Source organism: Mobula hypostoma, chromosome 9 (assembly GCF_963921235.1).
Source record: "Mobula hypostoma chromosome 9, sMobHyp1.1, whole genome shotgun sequence".
Taxonomy (NCBI): Eukaryota; Metazoa; Chordata; class Chondrichthyes; order Myliobatiformes; family Myliobatidae; genus Mobula; species Mobula hypostoma.
This window is the reverse complement of record NC_086105.1, coordinates 143,658,168-143,680,270: the sequence shown is the minus strand read 5'-3', so window position 1 is coordinate 143,680,270 and position 22,103 is coordinate 143,658,168. Positions and strand designations below refer to the sequence as shown.

Here is a 22,103-nt window from a genome sequence, read left to right as displayed (position 1 = left end):
AAATAGCAGAGTAACATTTGCAATTTTCTAGTCATCTGGTTCAGTGCCAGAATCTATCGATTCTTGAAAGATCATCGTTAATGCCTCCGCAATCTCTCCAGCTACTTTTTGCAGAACATGAGGGTCCAGGAGATTTATCCACCCTCAGACCATTAAGCTTCCTGAGCACCTTCCCAGTCGTAATTTTCACTGCACATACTTCACATCCCTAACACTCTTGAATGTCTGGTATACCACAGATCTCTTCCACTGCGAAGACTGATGCAAAATATGCATTCAGTTCCTTTGCCATCTCTACGTCTCTCATTACAATATCTCCAGCGTCATTTTATATTGGTCCTATATCTACCCTCGACTCCCTTTTACCCTTTCTATACTTGTTTTAAAAAAGCTTTTAGTATCTTCTTTGATACGAGTTGCCAGTTTCCTCTCATAATTCATCTTTTCCTTCCTAATGACCACCTTACTTTCCTTCTGCAAGTTTTTAAAAGCTTCCCAATCCTCTATCTTCCCATTAACTTTGGCTTCCTTGTATGCCCTCTCTTTTGCTCTGACTTCACTTGTCAACCACGGTAGTGTCCTTCTTCCATTTGAAAATTTCTTCTTCTTTGGAATTATGCCTGTCTTGCACTTCCCTCATTTTTCGCAGGAACTCCAGCCGTTGCTGCTCTGCTGTCCTTCCTGCTAGTGTCCCTTCCCAGTTAACCTTGGCCAGTCCCCCTCTCATGCCATTGTAATTTCCTTTTATTCCACTAAAATACCGACACATTGGAATTTAGTTTCTCCTTCTCAAATTTCAAAGTGAACTCGATCATATTGTGATCACTGTTCCCTAAGGGTTCCTTAACCTTAAGCTCACTTATCACCTTCAGATCATTGCACAACACCCAGTCCAGCACGGCCGATCCCCTAGTGGGCTCAACAACAGGCTGTTCTAAAAAGCCATCCCTTAGACATTCTAGAAATTCTTTCTCTTAAGGTCCAGTACTGGCCTGGTTTTTCCAATCCACTTTCATGTTAAAATCCCCAACGATTATCATGACATTGCCCTTCTGACATGCCTTTTCTATCTCCTGCTGTAATTTGTAATTCACATCCCGGCTGCTGTTTGAAGGCCTGTATACAACTGCCATTAGGGTCCCTTTACCCTTGCCATTTCTTAACTCAACCCATAGAGACTCTACACCTTTTGATCCTATGTCAAACCTTTCTAATAATTTAATATTTCTTATACACAGGGCCACACCCCTCCCAATGGCAGCCATCCTTTAGCCAGGTTTCAGAGATGGCCACAACATCATACTTGCCAATCTGTAGCTGAATTTCAAGATTAGCAATAAAAGTTGTAGAAAAAGGATCTAGTTATAGACTTTTTAAAGGAAAAATGTTAAGTTCTGTTGCTTATTTATGTGTTCATTGTTTTACTTTTAATATGAGTGTAACAGACAGATTGACATAAATGAAGCATTTTGGAAAACTTGTTTTAACATTATTAATCTTTTAAACACATTTCAAAAGTAACAACATTTCCAAATAGTATTGTTATTATAACAGTGTTCTATCCAACTACTGATATGTACACGAACATGGTGAGGATTTCAAAATGTATAATCCTACATCATGTGTTCTCGCAGCCGTCTAGCTGGTGTGAAGCCAGTGTGAATCATTTCCTGTGAAAATATCTCACTGCTCTTGGGTAGTAATTATTTGCTGCTTCATCTTGCAGTAAAGATAATCATTGTGCAGCTTTTTATTAGAGGTGGAGTTTAAAGAATTGAAGGGCTGTACTGCATGCTGTGTGCAAATACAATTTTTGCACATGCCATCGGTTCGCCCACCCTGTATCTAAACCCTTTAGGAAGCATTTTCAGTAAAAGGCATTTGGAAAAAGATGGAAGTTTTTTTTCTTTTATGGAATTACGTCGAATTATGTCTTTGCTAAGCTAGAGCTGGCTGAGTCTTGAGTTGGTAATGAGAATTAGTGATAACATTTTGGAAATGCAGAAACTTTAGATTCAAAAAAATCTTTTGAATTCTGTTAAAATCATTGTTGGGTGAATATGATGGTCTTCCTGTACTCAATATCATTTAGTTGCCTGGATGCTTTGGACTTTAAACGGAGAATGAAGCTGCCTCTATGAAACAAGTGGGCAGTACCTTGAACAACTGTGCCAGAGAGAATGACCCTGTTAGAACATTCTGGAAATAAGTTGCAACAGTGGGATTCTTTAGTTAGAGATGGAACATCAATAAAATTCCAACATTAGAAACCTGAGAGTTTGGGAAATGGCTTGACTGATTTCAAAAGTTCAAAGTAAATTTATTATCGAAATACATTTCACCGTATGCTACCTTGAGATTTGTTTTCTTGCAGGCATTTTTGGGAAAGTAAAGAAATGCAATAGAATTTATGTAAAGTTATAAATAACAGATTGTCAAACAACCAATGTGCAAAAGACAAATCATGCATGTGAAAATAAATATATAGATAGATAAATAACACTGATTGGTAGAGTCCTTGAAAATGAGTCTATAGATGGATGTTTTATTGATCCCAAAAGAAATTACAGTGTCACAATAACATTACAAGTGCACAGATATAAATATTAGTAGAGAAGTAGAAAGAATAAAAATAAATTACCACAAACAGTCTTAAAAGGTGGAGGTCATCACTATAACCAGCTATAGGTTGACTCATTATAGAGCCTAATGGCCAAGGGTGAGAATAACCTCATTTTGCACTCTTTGAAGTAGTGCAGTTGTCTTAGTCTATTAGTAAAAGTGCTCCTCTGTTCAGCCAAGGTGGCATGCAGAGGGTGAGAAACATTGTCCAGAATTGCCAGGACATAGGGTCCTTTGTTCTACCACAGCCTACAGTGATAGCAAAGTTTGAGGTATTTGGACAAGCAGGTAGGGAATTGAGGGATATAGACTACGTGCAGGCAGATGTACAGTTTAAATTGGCAACATGGTGAACAAGAACGTGATGGGCCAAAGGACGAACTGTCAGGCTCCTGAATCACTGTGGTAACTTAAGTCTCCTCAACTCTGAACTGATTCTACAACCTATGGACTCACTTTCAAGAACTCTACATCTCATGTTCTCAGGATCTGTTTGTTTATTTATTTGCTCAGATTGTCTTTTACACATTGGATGCTTGTCAGTCTTTGTTTCATTTATTTATTTAGAGATAAAGCCTTCTGGCCCAGCAACCCACTGATTTAATCTTGGCCTAATAAAGGACAATTTACAATGACCAATTCACCTACTAACCAGTACGTCTTTAGACTGTGGGAGGAAACCCACATGCACATGGGAAAAATGTACAAATTTTCTTAGAGGATGCTGAAACTGAACTCTGACCACTGACGCCCTGAGCTGTAATAATGTTGTGCTAGCCAATAAGCTACTATTGGCAGCTTGATTTTTGTAATTTGTGTTATAATTTTCCATTGATTCTATGGTATTTCTTTGTTTAACTATGAATACATGCAAGAAAGTGAATCTCAAGATAGTGTATATAGTGACATGTATGTATTTTGTTAATAAATTTACTTTGAACTTTGTTTTGCTGCTTTTGTTATAGTATTATGCTAGACTTTAGACCACTTTGAAAATAAATGGTGCAGCTGACCAGTAATAAGATAGGCTTGGAGTAGAAGCTTTTGAATAGGCTTGAAGATCCACCAAGCGAGGATGAAGTGTTTGGCGGGAGCAGGAGCAGCACAATGCGCAGGTGTCCAACCTGGTGAGACGAAGGAGGGGCCAGGCCCGGAGTCACCCCATAGTGCCTGGAGCCTCCAAGTGTTGCAAACTAATTCCTCTAACATGAAGTCTAACAGGAGGCGGATCAAATGGTCTGCAGCTAACATGACTTCACTGTGGAAGCAGTTTGGTGAGGATGTTAACCAAATTCTGGAGGCAACAGTGAAGGGAGGGGTTGATAGGAAGCTGCAAGCCATGACAACAATTATTGTCAGTATAGCGAGATGTCTCCCAGTGGAGGTTGGTTGTAGGGGATTCGTAGCCCATTCTTTAGTTAGAGCCTTCAGCATTTTGGGCATCGAGGGAGAGAGGATGAGGAGAACCATCCACAGTACCACCAATGCGGCAGAGAGGGCCTCGAGATGGCTGTGGCTCAAAAGAGGGGAGCCATGGAGTCATAAGTAGCTAGCCATCTGGACACAAACTTCGGTCTGATCAGCCCCGGCTGGGTCACCTGGAGGAGGTTGTATGATGTTGAAAGACCCGAAACACCCGATGATTTCAGGAACATCACTGAAGATGTGTCCAGAAGCATCAATAGATGTATTAATAGATGTACAATGTATGTACACAGATATCTGTCCTTTTACTAATGTGGCCATATTGCCTTTGCCACTGTGATAACTTGTTTACATTATATTTAAACTCAACAGCTGAGATTCACTTTCCCTTAGAAAACCCATTTCCACTGAATATACCCCTCAACCATTACTCAACTTCAATTGCCCCGTCATTGAAATGTTCCCACAAACAATGGACTCACTTTCAAGGACTCTTCATCTCATGTTCTCAATATTTATTTATTATTATTTCTTTTAGTATTTTCCCAGTTTGTTGTCTTCTGCACTCTGGTTGAATGCCCAAGTTGGGCAGTCTTTTATTGATTCTGTTATGGTTATTATTCTTTAGATGTATTGAGTATACCAAAAGGAAATGAATCTCAAGTTTGTATCTGATGACACGTGTGCTTTGATAATAAACTAACTTTGTGCCTTACGAGGGCAACACCTTCCATAAAGATGGTAACAATTTTTCTGGAGTGCTTTAAATTGGATTATGTGCATGTTTGGTCACATCAACCACGTCCTAATAGACAAATTTTAACAATTTTTCTTTTCTCCTTACCAGGACCAGTTTTTGGCTTTGCATCAGAAGCATGAGTTAAGAATTGCTGAACTGGAGCTTATGCTTCAGAAGTTGTCTAACAGATCAGAGGTACTGTAACTTTGTAATTACACACCTGCTTATTCATAATATGACACGTAATTGTAGAATATTTGGATACTTCCTGTCTCAAAATCCCTGTTGAATATTTTGGGTTAGGCTTAATTCTGAAACAGCTTGTAAAAGCAGACTGTAAATGACGAATTGACAGGAAGCAGATTACAGTATCCCAACACAAGATGTTCTTGGGAGAAGAAAAATCAAAACTTTGGAATTGTTGCTGCTTGTAGACTTCAATCGGTCTAATTCTCTGGTTAATCTTGTAATTTTAGTTTGAGTGAAATTATAATGTGATCCCTGGCAATTTGGATTTATTAAATTAATCATGGAGTTGATTGTAGAGTGAAAATGCAAATGGATGGCAAAGAAACCTTTTTCAGAAGCATTACTGGTTCCCTTATGCTACACAATTCCTTTGCTGATGCTCAAATAAAGGGATTGAGTAAGAGTCTCTGTCCACTTTCTGTAAATATCTGGAAAGTGGACAGAGACTCTTACTCAATCCCTTTATTTGAGCATCAGCAAAGGAATTGTGTAGCATAAGGGAACCAGTAATGCTTCTGAAAAAGGTTTCTTTGCCATTCATTTACAGTTGCATCAGCAGTGGATATGTTGCTTATAAAATGCTATAATTAGTAAACTTGTTCACTTTTTAAATTGCACTTAAAACCTATTCAATTTATTGAATTGTCTCTACAGTCCTTCCCACCCCCACCTCACCACCTGGCTCCATCTGCGCATTAATTTTGCTTACCCTCTCCAAGTTAGTTGCGGCCTCTGTGTCACCTCTTTCTCTCACGTATCTATGCTTTCCCCTTCCTTTCCAAACCTGATAAAGGGTCTCGGCCTGAAACACCAACTGTTTATTCCCTTCATAGATGCCGCATAACCTGCTGAGTTTCTGCAGCATTTTGTGTGTGTTGCTCTGGATCTGTAGCATTCCTTGTGCTTACATATCTACAATCTCCCTCAATGCTCTCAGTCCTGATGCAGGGACTTCAAAGGTACATTTAATGTCAGAGAAATGTATACAATACACATTCTGAAATGCTGCTTCTTTGCAACAATCCACAAAAGCAGAAGAGTGCCCCCAAAGAATGAATGACAGTTAAATGTTAGAACCCCAAAGTCCCTCCTCCCCCCCCCCAAGCTCCACTCCTTCCCGCGCGTAAGCGGCAACACGCAACAATCCCCCCTTGCCCCCACCGGCAAAAAAAACCGCATTGGCACCCGCCACTGAGCAATCAAGCAACAGCAAAGACACAGACTTACAGTACTGCAAGAACTACATTGTTCACCCAGCATTCGACATACCACGGGCTCTCTCTCTCAGAAGGGAGAAGGAGGAGGGGAGACATAACAAACAACTCTTTGTTTATGATATTAAAAGTCCATTGTTGCTTTTTCTGAGCTCTGCGCCCCAAGATCTCGGTTCTCTGGGCACATAGCCTTCGATTGTCCATCCTCCTACAACACACCGGTCTTCTGCTCAGACACCAAAGTCTGATTCCACCCCACCCCCCACCCCCATCTCCAGGCCATTCAGCCCATAAATGTTGTCCCAAGCCGGCTAAAAAGCAAGTCAAAAACCCCAAAACACTAATCCCTCCTATCTACGCAAGGTTCATGTCTCTCCATCTTCCTTACATCCATGTGCCTATCCAAACGTCTCTTGCAAGCCTCTAATGTTCTGGCCTCTGCCATCATACCAAGCAACGCATCCCAGGCATCCACTACTCTGAGTAAAAAAACTTGCCCCCTCACCCCCCCCCATAAACCTCTATCAGATCTCCCTTCAGCTTCCACTGCTCCAGAAAAATTTGTCACATGCCTTTCTAATGTTATCCAGTCATCGCTGGACACCTGATCAATTACACTGGGTTTCTTTCACATTATTAATTGGAAATTATGCATATGAAGGCATTTGATTACATCTAGTTATTCTTTGTGCAATGTTGAACAGTGCACTGCATTGTTTACCTTCAAAAGCTAACTGTAAGTGCTTTATAAATTTAGAATTTTTTTGTACTGCTGTGTCTCCGTTCTTACATAATCTTATGTATCTAGTATTGTCATATTTGCCACTAATTGTTGGTTTTCAGTGCTGTTGAAGCATTGTCCATCTGGAGCTTCATTAATGCACGAGGTGCAGGGCTTGTGAATCTGGCACACCATCTGTTGTGACAATAATTTAAATAACTGTCATTAAATTTCGGTGGATAACTACAGAATGGCCCTGATTCAGGGTGGTGCAATAAGTTAATTGAGAGGTCCCGATTTGTAATCATTCTCTAGCACAATACCCTGATTAGTGCCATTCAAAGACACTCCCATGAGCCCTGCAAACAAAGTGCAGCTGGATTCAGCATCTATACTTTGGTAATTTGATAGGTAAAGGAGTGAGCTGGAAAACAAAACAAAACTACCTAAAGATTTGAAAATCATAGTATCTAGGCAAATACATAGAAGGCATGTTAATGAGCCTAGTCCAATATTTTAAGTGAGTGTTTCACTTGGTAAAGTTGAAGAAGAGGGGTTTATAAAACACGACAGACTCTGCAAATCTAAAGTAACACACACAAAATGCTGGAGGAACTCAGCAAGTCAGGCAGCATATAAAGAGGAATAAAGAGTCACCGTTTCATGTCTCAGCCTAAAGTGTTGACTTTTATTTCTTTCGTAGATGCTACCTGACCTGCTGAGTTCCTCCAGCATTTTGTGTGTGAAGAGGGATTTGTTGTTTTTTTCCTCATGTTTTTTACTACTTGATGGACCACTGTACATGACTGAAAAGCTATCTGTCTATAAGTAAATTTTCTTTGTTTAAAATCTACAGGAAGTTTATAAAGAAGTGGAATTAGCCAAGCACAGCACAACAAGGTACTGCTCTGCTCTTGACAAATGTACACTGTTCAGAACACTGTACTGCTCTTGACAAATGTGCAGTGGTTTCTCACTGTATACCATATCCAGTTTTCTTTATTATTTTTCTCTTCAAGCAATGAGAATGAAGAACAGTACCAGCATCTGGAATCTGAACTGAAAAGATTAGAAATAGAGCTATCCACAGTCAAGTCCGAACTTTCAAGTATGCAAGAACTAAAAGCATCCTGTGCAAAGATGGATGGAATTCAAGGAAATGTAAGTATGAAGTTTTGTATTGCAAAATTATTTGGATATTTTTGTATTATTTTTATTCGAGATACAGCACAGGAACGTTGACCCTTCTGACCTAATGAGCTTGTGCTGCTCAGTTACCCTCATGTGACTTATTAACCCACAAGTCTTTTGAATGCGGGGAGAACCTGAACACCTGGAGGAATCTCACTCAGTCGCAGGTAGAACATACAAACTCCTTTTAGAGTGCTGGGAATTGAGCATGCGTCATTGGCACTGTAATAGTGTTATATTAACCGCTGCACTACCATGCAGCCCCATGTTCTTCAGTAAGGAATAAACATGTTTGTAATATTGCAAGCATCCAGTATAGTCTGCATTATTTCTGCTTTAAAAATTACAAAATTTGTTGTTTTCCCAGGTAGACAATCAGGTTAGAGAATTGGTCAACTTGCTTGTTTTTGGGAGCAGACACACTTCATCCGAATCCTTCAGGGAATGGCTCTCCTCTGAGTTTGCCAGCCAAACTGAACTCCAGATCCTCTTGAAAGATTTGGAAATGAAAATCCTTAAAAATCTTACTCAACACTGGATCGAAACAAAAAGACCCCCCGATGCACAGATGACTGCATGTGCGATTAATGATGCTGGAATAAGTGGAATCTCTGAGGAGGTGAGTACGGTTTGAGATGTCATTCCTGTATGGAGGTGTATGTAGTCAGTCATTTTGTGTATCCCCACAATACAGGATTTTATTGTCTCCCATTGGATTGTTTTAAAGCTTATTTACTGTTGATTACCACATTACTTGGTCCTTCCCCAATGAATAACCACAACAATCTACCTACTGGAAAGATATCAATAAAATTGAAAGAGTGCAGAGAGAATTTGCAAGAATGTTGCCGGGGCATGAGGACTGCAGTTATAGGGAAAGGTTGAATGGGTTATCTCTTTATTCCCTGGAGTGTAATAGAATGAGGGAAGATTTGATAGAGTAATACCAAATTCAGGTCTGTAGATAGGGTAAATACAAACAGCCTTTTCCCACTGAGGTTGGGTGAGACTAGCTCGAGAGGTCATGGGTTAAAGTGAAAGGTGAACTGTTTAAGGAGAACCTAAGTGGGAATTTCTTCAGAATGGTGGAGCGAGCTGCTGGCAAAATGCAGGTTTGATTTCAACATTTGAGAAATTTGAATAGGTAGTTGGATGACAGGGGTATGGAGGGGTGGTCTATGGTCTGGGTGCAGGTCGATGGGACTAGGCGGAATAATTGTTCGCCTGTACTAGATAGGTCAAAGGGCCTGTTTTTGTGCTGTAGTGTTCTATGATTCTAATTTCCACTCTATCAGGGCAGCCCTGGTCCATGTAGAATTACATTCATTGTTCCAGTCTTCTCTCAAAATATTGGGAACCTATTTAAAAATATTTCAATTTCGTAATATCTAAGAAACATTGCAAGGCTTTGTACAATGCATGGGAGCTCTCCCTCAACTTTCTCCACATACTGCTATTTTTTGGCTTCCATGTTGCAGTCAAGTTCTATTCCATAGTTTCTTAGCTGAATTTTCTCCTGTGTTCTCCTTTTGCGCAAACTAAATAACCCAAAGTAATGCCTCCCTTCCATTCATATGGAATCTCATCGCCTCTTCTACGTTTCACTAGCTTTGGGAACAAACAAATCAGTTTGAAGACTTGTGTTCTCTTTCCAATTTTTTTTTAACGTCCCATTTCCCAGCCATGTGAATCTGAATATGTCGTACCTTTGGCCTGAGGGTGCATTCAAACTAAGATGCATCAACCATATTCCAGTGTCTTTTACAGAGTATTTTACTTTTTTACGTTGACCAGCATTTTGATCTCCTCTCCAATCCATTACTTACAGATAATCTGCATGTTGCATGAATAGAACATTACATTAGAGCAAGTGTTAAACTTCAAAAAGTGCTCAGCAGTCTGAGAAATACAGTTGATTCTGGAAGTCATCTTTTACTATCTGTAGCTGGTCCTTTGGAAACTAACACTGCCTGCTAGAATTTATTTGTAACATTTCTGAATTTTATTTTCAGAATCTGTCAGTCAGCTTCAGCCTTACAACTTCTTGTACTTCAAATTCTGGCATCCTAGATTTTAATTATTCATCACTGGCAGTTGTTCCCTCCTGCCTAATCTCTGAATTCTCTTCCTAAAACCTTCCATCATTACTCATTTCCAGATGGTCCTTTTAAAAAAAAATGCCCTAACATAGTCTTGTGGCTCAGTCTCACAGTTTGTTTACTCGTGCTCCTGTTTTGTACCTTGGGTGTTTTCTATGATAAAGATATTATTTCTAATCATTTCAGCAATTTATCTTTTTCCCTAAAACTTTGCATCCTTAAAATGGGATCCTAATTTTTGTTGATATGGCCGTGTATAATTTTATATTGAGTATCAAATATATTTTTAAGATGGTAACAGAATTTTGTGTTAAAGCTTTCCATGTTGCTAATATGTTCCGTCCAAATAATTTTGTGCTGGCGTTAAAGCAACACACATCTAAGTTGCTGGTGAACACTGCAGGCCAGGCAGCATCTCTAGGAAGAGGTACAGTCGACGTTTCAGGCCGAGACCCTTCGTCAGGACTCAATCCTGATGAAGGGTCTCGGCCTGAAACGTCGACTGTACCTCTTCCTAGAGATGCTGCCTGGCCTGCAGCGTTCACCAGCAACTTTGATGTGTGTTGCTTGAATTTCCAGCATCTGCAGAATTCCTGTTGTTTGTGCTGACATTATATCATTTGATAAAGAAAGTGTTCTGAAGACTGGATTTGCTGGAGCAAGTTACTTACAATTTGTATTCTTGTAGTTTAACTTTAAATGTCCTTGTGTACTTTAAACTTTGGGTTTTTTTTTAAGGGATTTGGTGAAGTTTATTTCTGAGTAATTAGGTTTACTTCATTCAGTATACTTGAGCCAAAGTATGTTAAATTTCCATAAAATTTGCAGGTTTTTTAGAATGTGTTACTATCTTAATCTCCTGGTGTCTCTTGCAGCAAGTACGTGTTATCGTGGGCAATGCTTTAAGACTGTACAGTGAAGATAGGACTGGAATGGTGGATTTTGCTTTGGAATCTGGAGGTAAGGGACAGTTTTATTTTGGGGACAATATGTGAAATGTGTACATTTATTTGAGTTCTCCTTGGGCCCTTGTCTCCCTGTGGAGCATAGGCCATTGATGATCTCCTGTCTCCATTGTCCAGTGTCGATGGTATGATTGGAATTCATCAGTGTTTCATAATCCATTGCATCCACTGTAAAGGGGATTGCCTTTTCGGTGCCCTTTCCTGTTTCCACCTGTCATGATGGGGTGTTGGATTGGACTTTGAGAAGCATATTTATTTGAGTAAATGTCCAGATTTTGCTGTCAATGGGAAAGTGACCATGCTTGCTGCTGATCTTTGTTTTTTAAAAAGTCTCTCTGGCGACGACAGTCCTTTTTCCAGCATTGGTTGTAAGGCATCAGTTCTGGGGTAATACGAGCATCCTGTAAAAATAATATGCTTGAGCACTGCAAATTCAGATATAAAACGTGCAAGTTTCAAAGTCAAGTTTACTGTCATATGTACACGTACGTACTTGTAGTACCATCAGATAAACCTAATTCACAAAATATTGAACATTAATTTGTAATATTTACAAGAAATATCGCAGTTCGAACAAAAAGTCTATTGTAGTGCAAAGTGGTCATAGTGTTGCTAAACTGTAGAGATTAATTTTAATCACTATGTTTTAGCAACACGTCTTAATTCTGAATCCCATTTCTGTTCCGACATGTTCTGCCATGGATTCCTCTTGTGCCAAGATGAGGCCTCCCTCAGGGTGGAGGAGCAACACCTTGTATTCAGTCTGGATAGCCCCCAATCTGAGGGCATGAACATCAATTTCTCATTCCAGTTGTATAAAAAAAAGTTTCCTCCCCTCTTCTATTCTGCACTCTAGTCTCTTGCCTCTTCTCACCTGCCTATCACCTTCCTCTAGATCCTCTCCTCCTTCCCTTTCTCCTACAGTCCACTCTCCTCTATCAGATTCCTTCTTCTCCAGACCTTTGTCTTTCAAACCCCCTTGGCTTCACCTATCACCTTCTAGCTATCCTCCAGTCCCCCCCCCCCCCCCGCACCTTTTTACTCTGGAGTCCCCTTTTCTTCCCAGTCCTGAAGAATGTCAACAGTTTAATCTTTTCCATAGATGCTGCCTGACCCATTGAGTTCCTCCAGCATTTTGTGTGTGTGTTGCTATAGTGATGAGGGTTTTGCTGGTTGGTGTTAGAACCAAATGGAGTTACATATGCTCTTGAAATTCCCACAGCTGATGTATTCCACTTAAATTTTTTTAACTACGATTTTTTCTTTGCTATTTCAGTCGTGAAGTACACACACAATTAGATTTGTAAAGGTATAGGTGCTTAATAATAATTATAAGTTCGTACTCTATTACGTATCCAAATGGCAAGGTTAATTTTTCAGGGTGTTTTACAACAAGTCTATTACATAAATAACTGAATTTGTAAGTGGGGAATTTCTAAAGATTACACTGGAAAAGCCTGCAGTGGTTAATGTATATAATGTATTTTGCTGTTTGTTCTGATGTATTTATGATAAATGAATCTGGATCTGTGCAGGTTCTGGATTGCTGCATTTACAGTAATAGTGTGTACAGTATTTCAGAAATGTCAGTATCAATATGGAATGACAGCAACCATTGACACTTTCACCCAACTATCAGTACAAAACCTACATTGAAATTGTTTCCTACAGATCTTTATTAAAAAAACAAGGGTGAACTTTTTGAAGGTTGAAACAGACAATTATGTTTATTATAGTTAGAACTTCCTGTGAACAATATGCAAAGGTCTTGGTGCTGTGCCAAGTTCATAATCAGCTTTGTGTTGTGTCAACCAGGAATGTGGTAATCTTTTTAACTGCATAAATGAATTGTTATACTAATAATACTCTGAACTTGCAGATCTATTGCTTTCCGTAACATTTTAAATGGTTCCTGGGTATAAAGTTGAGTTCTGTTTGTCTTTGAATCTGTGTCTGACCATTTAAAGGTGCTGTCCAAGCTTATGTAAATGCTTATTAACAGCTCTTCTTTTCTCTGGGAAATTTCAGCCCCTTTTCTGGGTCAGACAAATACCTTCTCAAATTCAGTTACTGATTACAGTGAAATATAGAGTTAAACTAGACAATGGGGTGACCCGTTGGGGCACCCTTTGAGAGAAGGGTAGTACAGTCTGATGTGACCAGAATGAACATTAAATTTTCCTGAATGCTATTGGTATTGCTTTGCTTTAGAAACTGAAGTAGAAAACCTCAGTTTATGAAAGAAGAACGACGCGTAGCAAAGCAAATATAGCTGCTCCTCATTTAACGAAGGACGCTTTTGATGGCATTATTTCTGGTTTATCTGCCACCCTTGTGCCTCTCGTTGTCATTCTGGAGACATGCAGCCCTTTCACCCCTCCGTCTCTTCATCTCTTCTGCTGTTTGTTGTTTGTCTCTGATCCTGAAGTCGTGTGGCCCTGGTTCTTGTTCTCTCCCTCTCCTTGCCTCTTCCCGACGACGTTTGGCATCATCTCTTGACCATAATGTCCCCCTTCCCTTTCCACGCGGCATAATTAGGCTGACCTTTTTTTTTACCCTAATGCTGGATAGAAGATACGAAGCAGTAACACCAAAGGATACTGATTATTCTTGATGATGTGGTTGGTGCTCTCCTAAATGGACGTGATATAGTCACCGCTGTCCTTTGACTGCAGCAAAGGGTTTTATGGGTGTCCCGAAGTACGTCATTACAATAAGATTTGATTTTCTCTTATTGATGGGTGGCAGTTAGATCTGTCCCAATCCTGCACATGCTGATGGTGGTGATTAGCAGAATGTGACCCCTCGAAATAGAGCTGCCCTGCCCTTTTGCTGCGGTAGGTGTTGCTGCTGAGGCTGGCCGTGCACATGCGTCGGGCTGTCGCGTCCCGGTTTCCATGATGGCCAATCGGGTCTCAGGTTAAAAGGGAGCCTGTTTGTTTTGGCAAATGAGCAATTTTATATGAATATATAACCCTGAACTTTGCCTGCATTCTATAAGTTAGTGCATTTTAATTCAATTTAGCCAGAAAAAGTGCCGCTGTAATGCACCGTTTGCGTTAATTGAAGGTCACAGAGCATGCGAGTTTTAGTAGTATATAGATATCTCTTTAAAGAAATCCTTGCAGTTCATATTTGTGCACCTGCATGTGAATTATTAGATAAATATGGACAGATTTTAAATGCCCCAGATAGAACCAGTTTGCACATTTGAAAGCCATGTACTGGAAACCAGAATAAACAGTTTCCACATGGCGGACAAGTTGTTTACACAGATGGTTGTGGTGTTTGCATACTGGTTTCCTCTCAGGTGCCCTGTTCCTTGAATATTGAAAAGCTTAGAGAGGACATGGAGAGGATGTTTCCTATAGTGGGGGAGTCTAGGATCAGAGGGCATAGCCTCAGAATAGAGGGATGTCCATTTAGAATAGAGATGAAGAGGAATTTCTTTAGCCAGAGGGTGGTGAATCTGAAATTCATTACTGCTGATGGGCTGTGGAAGCCAAGTCATTGGGTATATTTAAAGCGGAGGTTGATAGGTTCTTGATTAGTCAAGGAGTTAAAAGTTAAGGGAAGAAGGCAGGAGAATGGGTTTGTGAGGGATAATAAATCAGCCATGATGGAATGGCAGAGCAGATTTGATGGGCCAAGTGGTCAAATTCTGCTCCTATGTCTTATGGTTCTCTTGCAACCCAGAGACTTGCTAGTAGTTTAACTAACAGTTACAAATTCTCCTTAGTGTAGATATTTGATGACTGTGTGTGTCTGTGTGAAAGAGAGAGAAAGTTTGTGACGGGGGTGGAGAAAGCGGGGGAAATGGGATTGCTCTGAGTTGGCCTAGACTTGATGGGCTGAACAGCCTTCTGCAGTATGTTTGAAAAATGTGAATCTACCCTGTTTGATGACTTTCTGTTAAGCTTTGCCTTGGGCTTCTTTCAAATAAAAGTTCACAGCAAGTTCACACGCTTGAGACTGGCATGTGCAAGGGTTGTGCAAGTACAGAGATTTAAAACTAACAAATGACGAAATTGCTGTTTGTGGTTTCTGATTTCTCTGTGGGATCTTTCCTGAAAAGATTCACCACTTAATGAGAGGAAGTGATGCAACACTACAGTTCAAATTCTTTTTCATTATGCAACAAGGTGCACTTAGTACAAAAGCAAATCCGAATCAGAGTTTATTATCATTGACATATGTCATGAAACTTATCGGTTGTAGTGTAGAAGACGAGATATTTTGGTTCCTAATCTATTTTGGAGAAGCACAGATCATAAATAGACATGATAAGTTAAGAATAGCACAGGTACTTCCTGTCTTGCTGACTTTGGACACCTGACACGACTTCAATTTATGGAACACCTATGCACAGTAAATTGAATTTTTTTTGTACAAATTGAATATTTAAAATAGAGAACTATAATGGATGGCAATCCCAAATAAATAGATTCTGTAGAAAATAGTAATGACTACAAACCTATTGAAGTGTAACTTTATACAACTTAGGAAGTGTTCTACTCTGGCTGCTGTATTCAGAAGTGAATGTGTGAACCAGTAACCTGGCAATTTTGTTACAATGGGATACATACCAACTATCTGAGCAGTGAAAATGCCAGACCTTGTATTGTAAGGTATGGAATATCAGGCTGGAATAAATGGTTCATCCAAAGGGCACACAAGTATGAACTGTATGGATTTCTCTGAAGAGATGTCTAGTTCTGTACTTCGCTGCAATTAGTAACTGAATTTGTGAAGGCATTGTTTGATTGACCTGGAAAAGAGGTTAAAATTTCCCAAAGAAGAGCTGTTAATAGACAATTGGCATAGGCTTGGAAAGCACTCTTTTCTAAGATTGTGGTGAATATTGGTAGTTCAGGTTGAGGCATTTGATTTTGCAGTGTTTGCCGAGTTTGGCATTTAGCTTGCAGACACTTCATCACCCGTTGAGGTGACATCCTCAGTGCACAGTTGTTGGAGTTTCTCTGAGAGTGCTCATGCTTATTTAAAAAAAACCCATCCCCACCATTCACTTACCTCAGTCCTGATTGGCTACTCCTTCAGTTGACCTTTGAATTCTCTCGGCACGTGTTTCTTTGGCTTTCACCATCTACGTAGCCCTAAGAGCCAAAGAAACGTGAGCCAGTGATGAAACGTCTGCAAGCTAATTGCCAAGCTCAGCGAATACTGCCCTGTTGGATGTTGCTTTCCTGTAACATCACTCTGAGTTTACATGCTCAGTGGTAGGGAGGGCTTTATCTGTCATGGTCTGGGCTATATCCACTACTTTTTTGTAGGATTTTCCATCCAAAGATATTGGTGTTTCCTACCAGTCAGTGATGCTACCAGTCAGTCAATCTTTCTGGATAATATACATATGTGGCTATTTTAAACATGGGAATGAGCCATAAAGATCCTCAGGTTGCTCTTAAAACAACTAAACCACCATGATGAAAATCATAAAAGATAATTTTTTTTTGCAGTTGTGAAATGTCTGTCAGCATTACCAATGTACCTTAGGGACAACCATAGTGTTTTTTCTAATGCCTTTGCATCGTTCATTGGCTGCCTGCAGTTGGTCTCACTTGTGTGTTTGATCCTAAAAGAAAAAAGAAACTGAAAGCTGGTTCCTTATGACTTAACCTGCGTCCTGTCTACTTTCTTGCCCAATCTCTCTATCCCGCGAGTCCTGAAGTCTGTTAGTTTTGGTGGAATGTATTCGATGATTAAACAAGGCCTCTGGGTTGGAGAATTTTGGATCCCTCTTAAGAGACTTCTCTCCCAGTCTTGCAATAAGTAGGTGTGCTTGAGGAGTGATGGCTATGACAGGTTAACAATCCTGAAATTTTCCAAAGCAATATTTCCATTGCAGTATTCCTCAGTGATAGCTGCATTTGCTTTTGTTCCAGGTGGCAGCATCTTGAGCACCCGCTGTTCTGAAACTTATGAGACTGCAACTGCTGTGATGAGTCTCTTTGGAGTTCCACTTTGGTATTTCTCTCAGTCTCCTAGAGTGGTTATTCAGGTAGGTTGGTTGGAAATTAATTAAGGGCTTTCCGTAGATGCTGCCTGATCTGTAGAGTCTCTCAGGATTTTGTCTGTTATTCTAGATTTCCAGCATCTGGAGAATCTCACACATTCCACAGATTCACCAGCCCCTGGGTAAAGAAACTCCTCCTCATCTGTGTTCTAAAGAGATGTCCTTGCCTTCTGATCCTACATTCTCCCACATTTGGAAGTATCTTCTGCATATCCAGTTTATCTCAGCCGTTCAATATTTGATAGCTTTTGATAATCTCCCTTCATTCTTCTAAACCGCTGCGTATAGGCCCAGGAGTCATCCAGTATTCATTTCATTCCCGGGATCTAACCTGCTTGGACCCACTCCAACCTCTGCACATTGTTGTGTAGATATGGGGCGCAGAACTGCTCACAATACTCTGAACGTGGTCTGACCAATGCTTACAAAGCTGAGGGGCACAACATACTTTTATTTTCTAACCCTCTCAAAATGAATGCTAACATTGCATTTGGAGAGAGGAACCAAACTACTTCAAGGTGGGTGAAAAACTTTACTCCTCCTGGAATTGTACTTTGCCGTAATGCAGTGCAATTTCCAGGGTCTCTGTAAAACATTAAAGAATGGGATTATACTAGCCTGTTGAATCTGTTATTCCAAGATCATTGATTTTCAGCATATTGGATACTGTGGCTCTAAATCTGAAATGAAAGTGCAAAATGTTGCAAGTGTCTGCTGGATGAGGCACTGTCTGTAGTTCTAATGCAAAGTCATTGTTCTGAAACCTTAACCATTTCTCTGTCCACAAAAGCAGCCCAACAGTAGGCATTGTATGTGATATTTTTGTCACAATCTAATCATCCAATGGCATTCTAAAATTATGCAAATAAGGTACACTATTCTTACCAAGAAACACTGCACTCGACTCACACTCCCAGTACTTCACACTTTTCCCTTTAAAATTCCAGTTTCCATCGAAAGGGCGTGCCATTCCCTTTGAAGCCTTTGTTTCCACCGACAGGGTGTGCCATTCTGAGGAGAGAAAGTTAGTGAGCTCGGTACTTATAATAACTACTTCAACGCACACAAAATGCTGGAGGATCTCTGCAGGCATGGAAATGAACAAGCAGTCATGCTTCAGGCCAAGTCCATCCTTCAGGGCATGGAAGGAAGGGGGAAGATGCCAGAATAAATAGGTGGGCGGGAGGGGAAGGAGGACAAACTAGAAGGTGATAGGCGAAGCTAGGTGGGTGGGAAAGGTAAAGGGCTGGAGAAGAAGCAATCTGTTAGGAGAGGAGAGTGTACCATGGGAGAAAAGGAAGGTGGGAGGTGACAGGCAGATGAGAAGAGATAAGAGTCCAGAGTGGAGAATAGAAGAAGAGGGAAGGGGATGGGGGATAAATTACTGGAAGGAGAAATAGATACTCATGCCATCAGGTAGGAGACTACCTAGATGGAATATGAGATGTTGTTTCTCCTCCCCGGGAGTGGCCTGATTGTGGCAAAAAAGGAAGCCATAAATTGACTTGGTCCCATCATCCCCTCTACCTGGTCTCACCTCTCAATTTGTACTCCCCTTTCTGCAGCCCCTCCCAGCCTTAATCTGGTTTCCTCCCCCTTCTTTTCCAGTCCTGAAGAAGGGTGTTAGCCCAAAATGTCAGCTGTTTATTCATTTCCATAGATGCCGTCTGACCCGCTGAGTTCCTCCTGCATTTGGTGTTTGTTGCTTTGGATTTCCAGCTTCTTTCGTTTTCATATTTTTATCTGTGGTTTAGTCTACTCTCATCTGGTGTTAAAATAAATACACAATTCCCTATTGAGGTAATTGCATAGTAGGAGACTTGGCCTTCTCTTTCAACTCTACCCATTAGATCATTTCTACAATCTGCTGCTGTGCTGTTGAGCTAGTGTAGAGAATAGAAGTGATAATTTTACCTTAATAGCCTTATCTCCTGATATGAATACCATTAATAATTGTGATGTTTAAAGTTTAGATTAGCTTTATTTGTCATATGTTCACAAATACATATAGTGAAATGTGTTGTTTGTGTCAATAAATCAACAGTTCAAGGATGTACTGGGGGCAACCTGCAAATGTTACATTTTTTCCAGTGCCAACATAACGCGCCCACAAATATCCTCTCCCGAACTACTTTGGGATGTGGGAGGACCGGAGTGCCCAAGGAAAACCAACATAGTAATGGGAGAATGTACAAACACCTCACAGCCTGTGGTGGGACTTGAACCGTCACCCTGATTATGGGCACTGTAAAGTGTTATGGTAACGACTATGCTATTGTTCTGCCCCCTTTCTGGATAAACCCCCATTCTCAAAAAGTTCCATGCAAGAATAGACCAGAGCGCACAGTTCCAAAGAAGTAGGAGTTAGTAGGTTTATTGGTCACATGGGTGTAATTGGGCAACGCGGGCTTCTTGGGCCAGAAGGACCTGTTACCATACTGTAATTCTGTTTTTTTAAAAAAAAATCAGGATTCAAAAGATTTTAATATCCACTCCAAAAAATCTGCCTCAAGTTTGCCTTGTGGAAGAACTGAGCACCTAAGAATATTGATGAAGCTTAGTAATTGCTGATTTTCTTTTTGGAACGTCATCTTTTGCTTGTTTATCATGCTCCTTGTTGTGTTATAAGCCTTCCTGCCCAGACCAACAGCATTCCACTTGGTGAGCATAGGGTGCCAACGGAGTCCTCTGGCCTGGGTCAGTCTTTAAAGTTGCCCATCTTCTTGACCTTTCTCTCCCAGGAATGAGGTCTTTGGAGTTTCTGTAGCTCTAGGTTTTTAACAGGACGGGGTTGCTCGCCCCTGCCAAACCTTCCTCCTTTCGCAGTCACGCTTGGGTCTGTCAATGGTGGAGTTCAACAGTGTCTTCCTGGGGTTAATATTTGTTTACTATCTCCCCCTGCTGGTGGAATCCTTAACTGCATATAAAGAAACTTCATTTGTCAAATGTACATTGAAATATATAGTGAAATGCATTGTTTGCGTCTATGACCAACACAGTCTGAGGATGTGCTGGTTGCGTCTATGACCAACACAGTCTGAGGATGTGCTGGGGTTGGCCCACGTTCACTCTGCTGACAAATCCACTCTTTCAGTACATAATCGATAAGTATTCGCTTTCTGCTATATGCAGTGTTTTTTATTTTTCATTTCATTACATATGTGAGGTCACTTTTCAGAGCTGTCTGTGGGACACAGAGACCTGTGTATCATCTGGGAACATTCCCAGAGCTTTGTGGAAGTTTCCATTTGTGACATCATGTCAGTACTCAAAAAGAAAATGAGGATTTTGGATTTCGGCCAAGGGGTACTCAACCGGTATACGAATTAACAGACTATGATGAGGTGAACCAATATAGGATAGAAATCTGACTGTCAGTTGAACCAAGTAACAGAAGTTTTTTTTCCAATATGTTTGTTGTGTTGTGGAAGTCTAATGGAAAAGGAAAGATTTTCAGAATGTCAGAAATTGGATTAGTTGAGAATAGTTGTTTTCTAGTGTTAAAAGAAATGGAGTCTGCAGTGTTTTGAGTGTTTCTTAATCCTGTTTTACAGCCCGATGTTTATCCTGGAAACTGCTGGGCGTTCAAAGGATCTCAGGGTTACCTAGTTATTCGCCTGTCTGTGGAGATCTACCCTTCCGCTTTCACTCTGGAGCACATACCAAAGTCTCTTTCACCAGCGGGCAATATTAGCAGTGCACCCAAAGACTTCAGTGTTTATGTAAGTTCAAGGCCGACCTTTAGTGGATAGAAAACGTCACTGTCAATGTGGCCTGTGGTCTCAAATCAGCCATGGTCACTGTGAAGACTGACCTACCATTGGATTGGTAATTGGAGAGGAGTCGAGAATTGAAGGCTCATATAGGTCTGATGATTGTCATTTTGTTCTGAAGTGGTTTATGTGCTGACTCCTTAAACCCAGGTGAAAAAAGTTGCATTATATAGTCTAATGTAACTTTTCCCCAAAGAATATGGGCATTTGTCGCAATATCGTAAGCCTTTGGAATGTTGCGATGAAATGCCTTTTTTTCTTCAGTGAGTATTTTGATCTTGTGTTCTTTTTTTGTAGGGGCTTGAGGATGAGTACCAAGAGGAAGGCATGATGTTTGGGAAATACACGTATAATCAAGATGGAGAGGCAATACAAACCTTCTTAGTCAGGGTAACTTAGTTTCAAATTTCACCTTTATTTCCTTAGATTTAATAATTTTTAATTCCATGTCTTTTAAATTGAGTTTGCAGTTCAGTAGTTCATGGTTTACCCCAGTAACTTGGAGTGTGAGCATTTTAACAAGTATATTGCAGCTTTTCAAGATTTATATTATAACTGGTAGAATGCTATCTATTTGCATTTAATGATAAGACGTAATCAGATAATTGAATGTCTGTCATATATTAAGAATTTAAATGTTTCCCTACAATTTGAAGTTTTGGATTTCCTTCTTCAAATTGGCTCTTTCCCCTGAGACTATCTCTGACCAAGATTTTAGTAATCTTTTCTAACACTTCATATTGCTAGGTGTCGTATTTTGTTTGATAACTGACTTGGACCATAAGACATAGGAGCAGAATTAGGCCATTCAGTCCATCGAGTCTGCTCTGCCATTCCATCATGGTTGATACCAGATCCCACTCAACCCAATACACCTGCCTTCTCACCATATCCTTTGATGCTGTGACTGATCAGGAGACGATCAACTTCCACCTTAAATATACTCACAGGCTTGGCCTCCACCGCAGTCTGTAGCAGAGCATTCCACAGATTCACTACCCTCTGGCTAAAAGAATTCTTCCTTACCTCTGTTCCAAAAGATCACCCTTCAATTTTGAGGCTGTGCTCTGT

At 40.3% G+C, this 22,103-nt stretch overlaps 1 protein-coding gene across 5 annotated transcripts in view; it reads left to right on the top strand.

The window, feature by feature from the left end:
• The window catches only part of LOC134352129 (SUN domain-containing protein 1-like), a 92,659-nt gene that overhangs the window by 64,280 nt on the left and 6,276 nt on the right, over positions 1-22,103 (top strand). For all 5 annotated transcript variants that reach the window (XM_063059353.1, XM_063059352.1, XM_063059350.1 and 2 more), the window contains 8 exons: positions 4,895-4,981; positions 7,827-7,870; positions 7,990-8,131; positions 8,529-8,780; positions 11,136-11,220; positions 17,129-17,244; positions 20,814-20,981; positions 21,330-21,422. In XM_063059353.1, the coding sequence (XP_062915423.1) occupies positions 4,895-4,981; positions 7,827-7,870; positions 7,990-8,131; positions 8,529-8,780; positions 11,136-11,220; positions 17,129-17,244; positions 20,814-20,981; positions 21,330-21,422 (987 nt within the window). The remainder of the gene's footprint in view (positions 1-4,894; positions 4,982-7,826; positions 7,871-7,989; positions 8,132-8,528; positions 8,781-11,135; positions 11,221-17,128; positions 17,245-20,813; positions 20,982-21,329; positions 21,423-22,103) is intronic.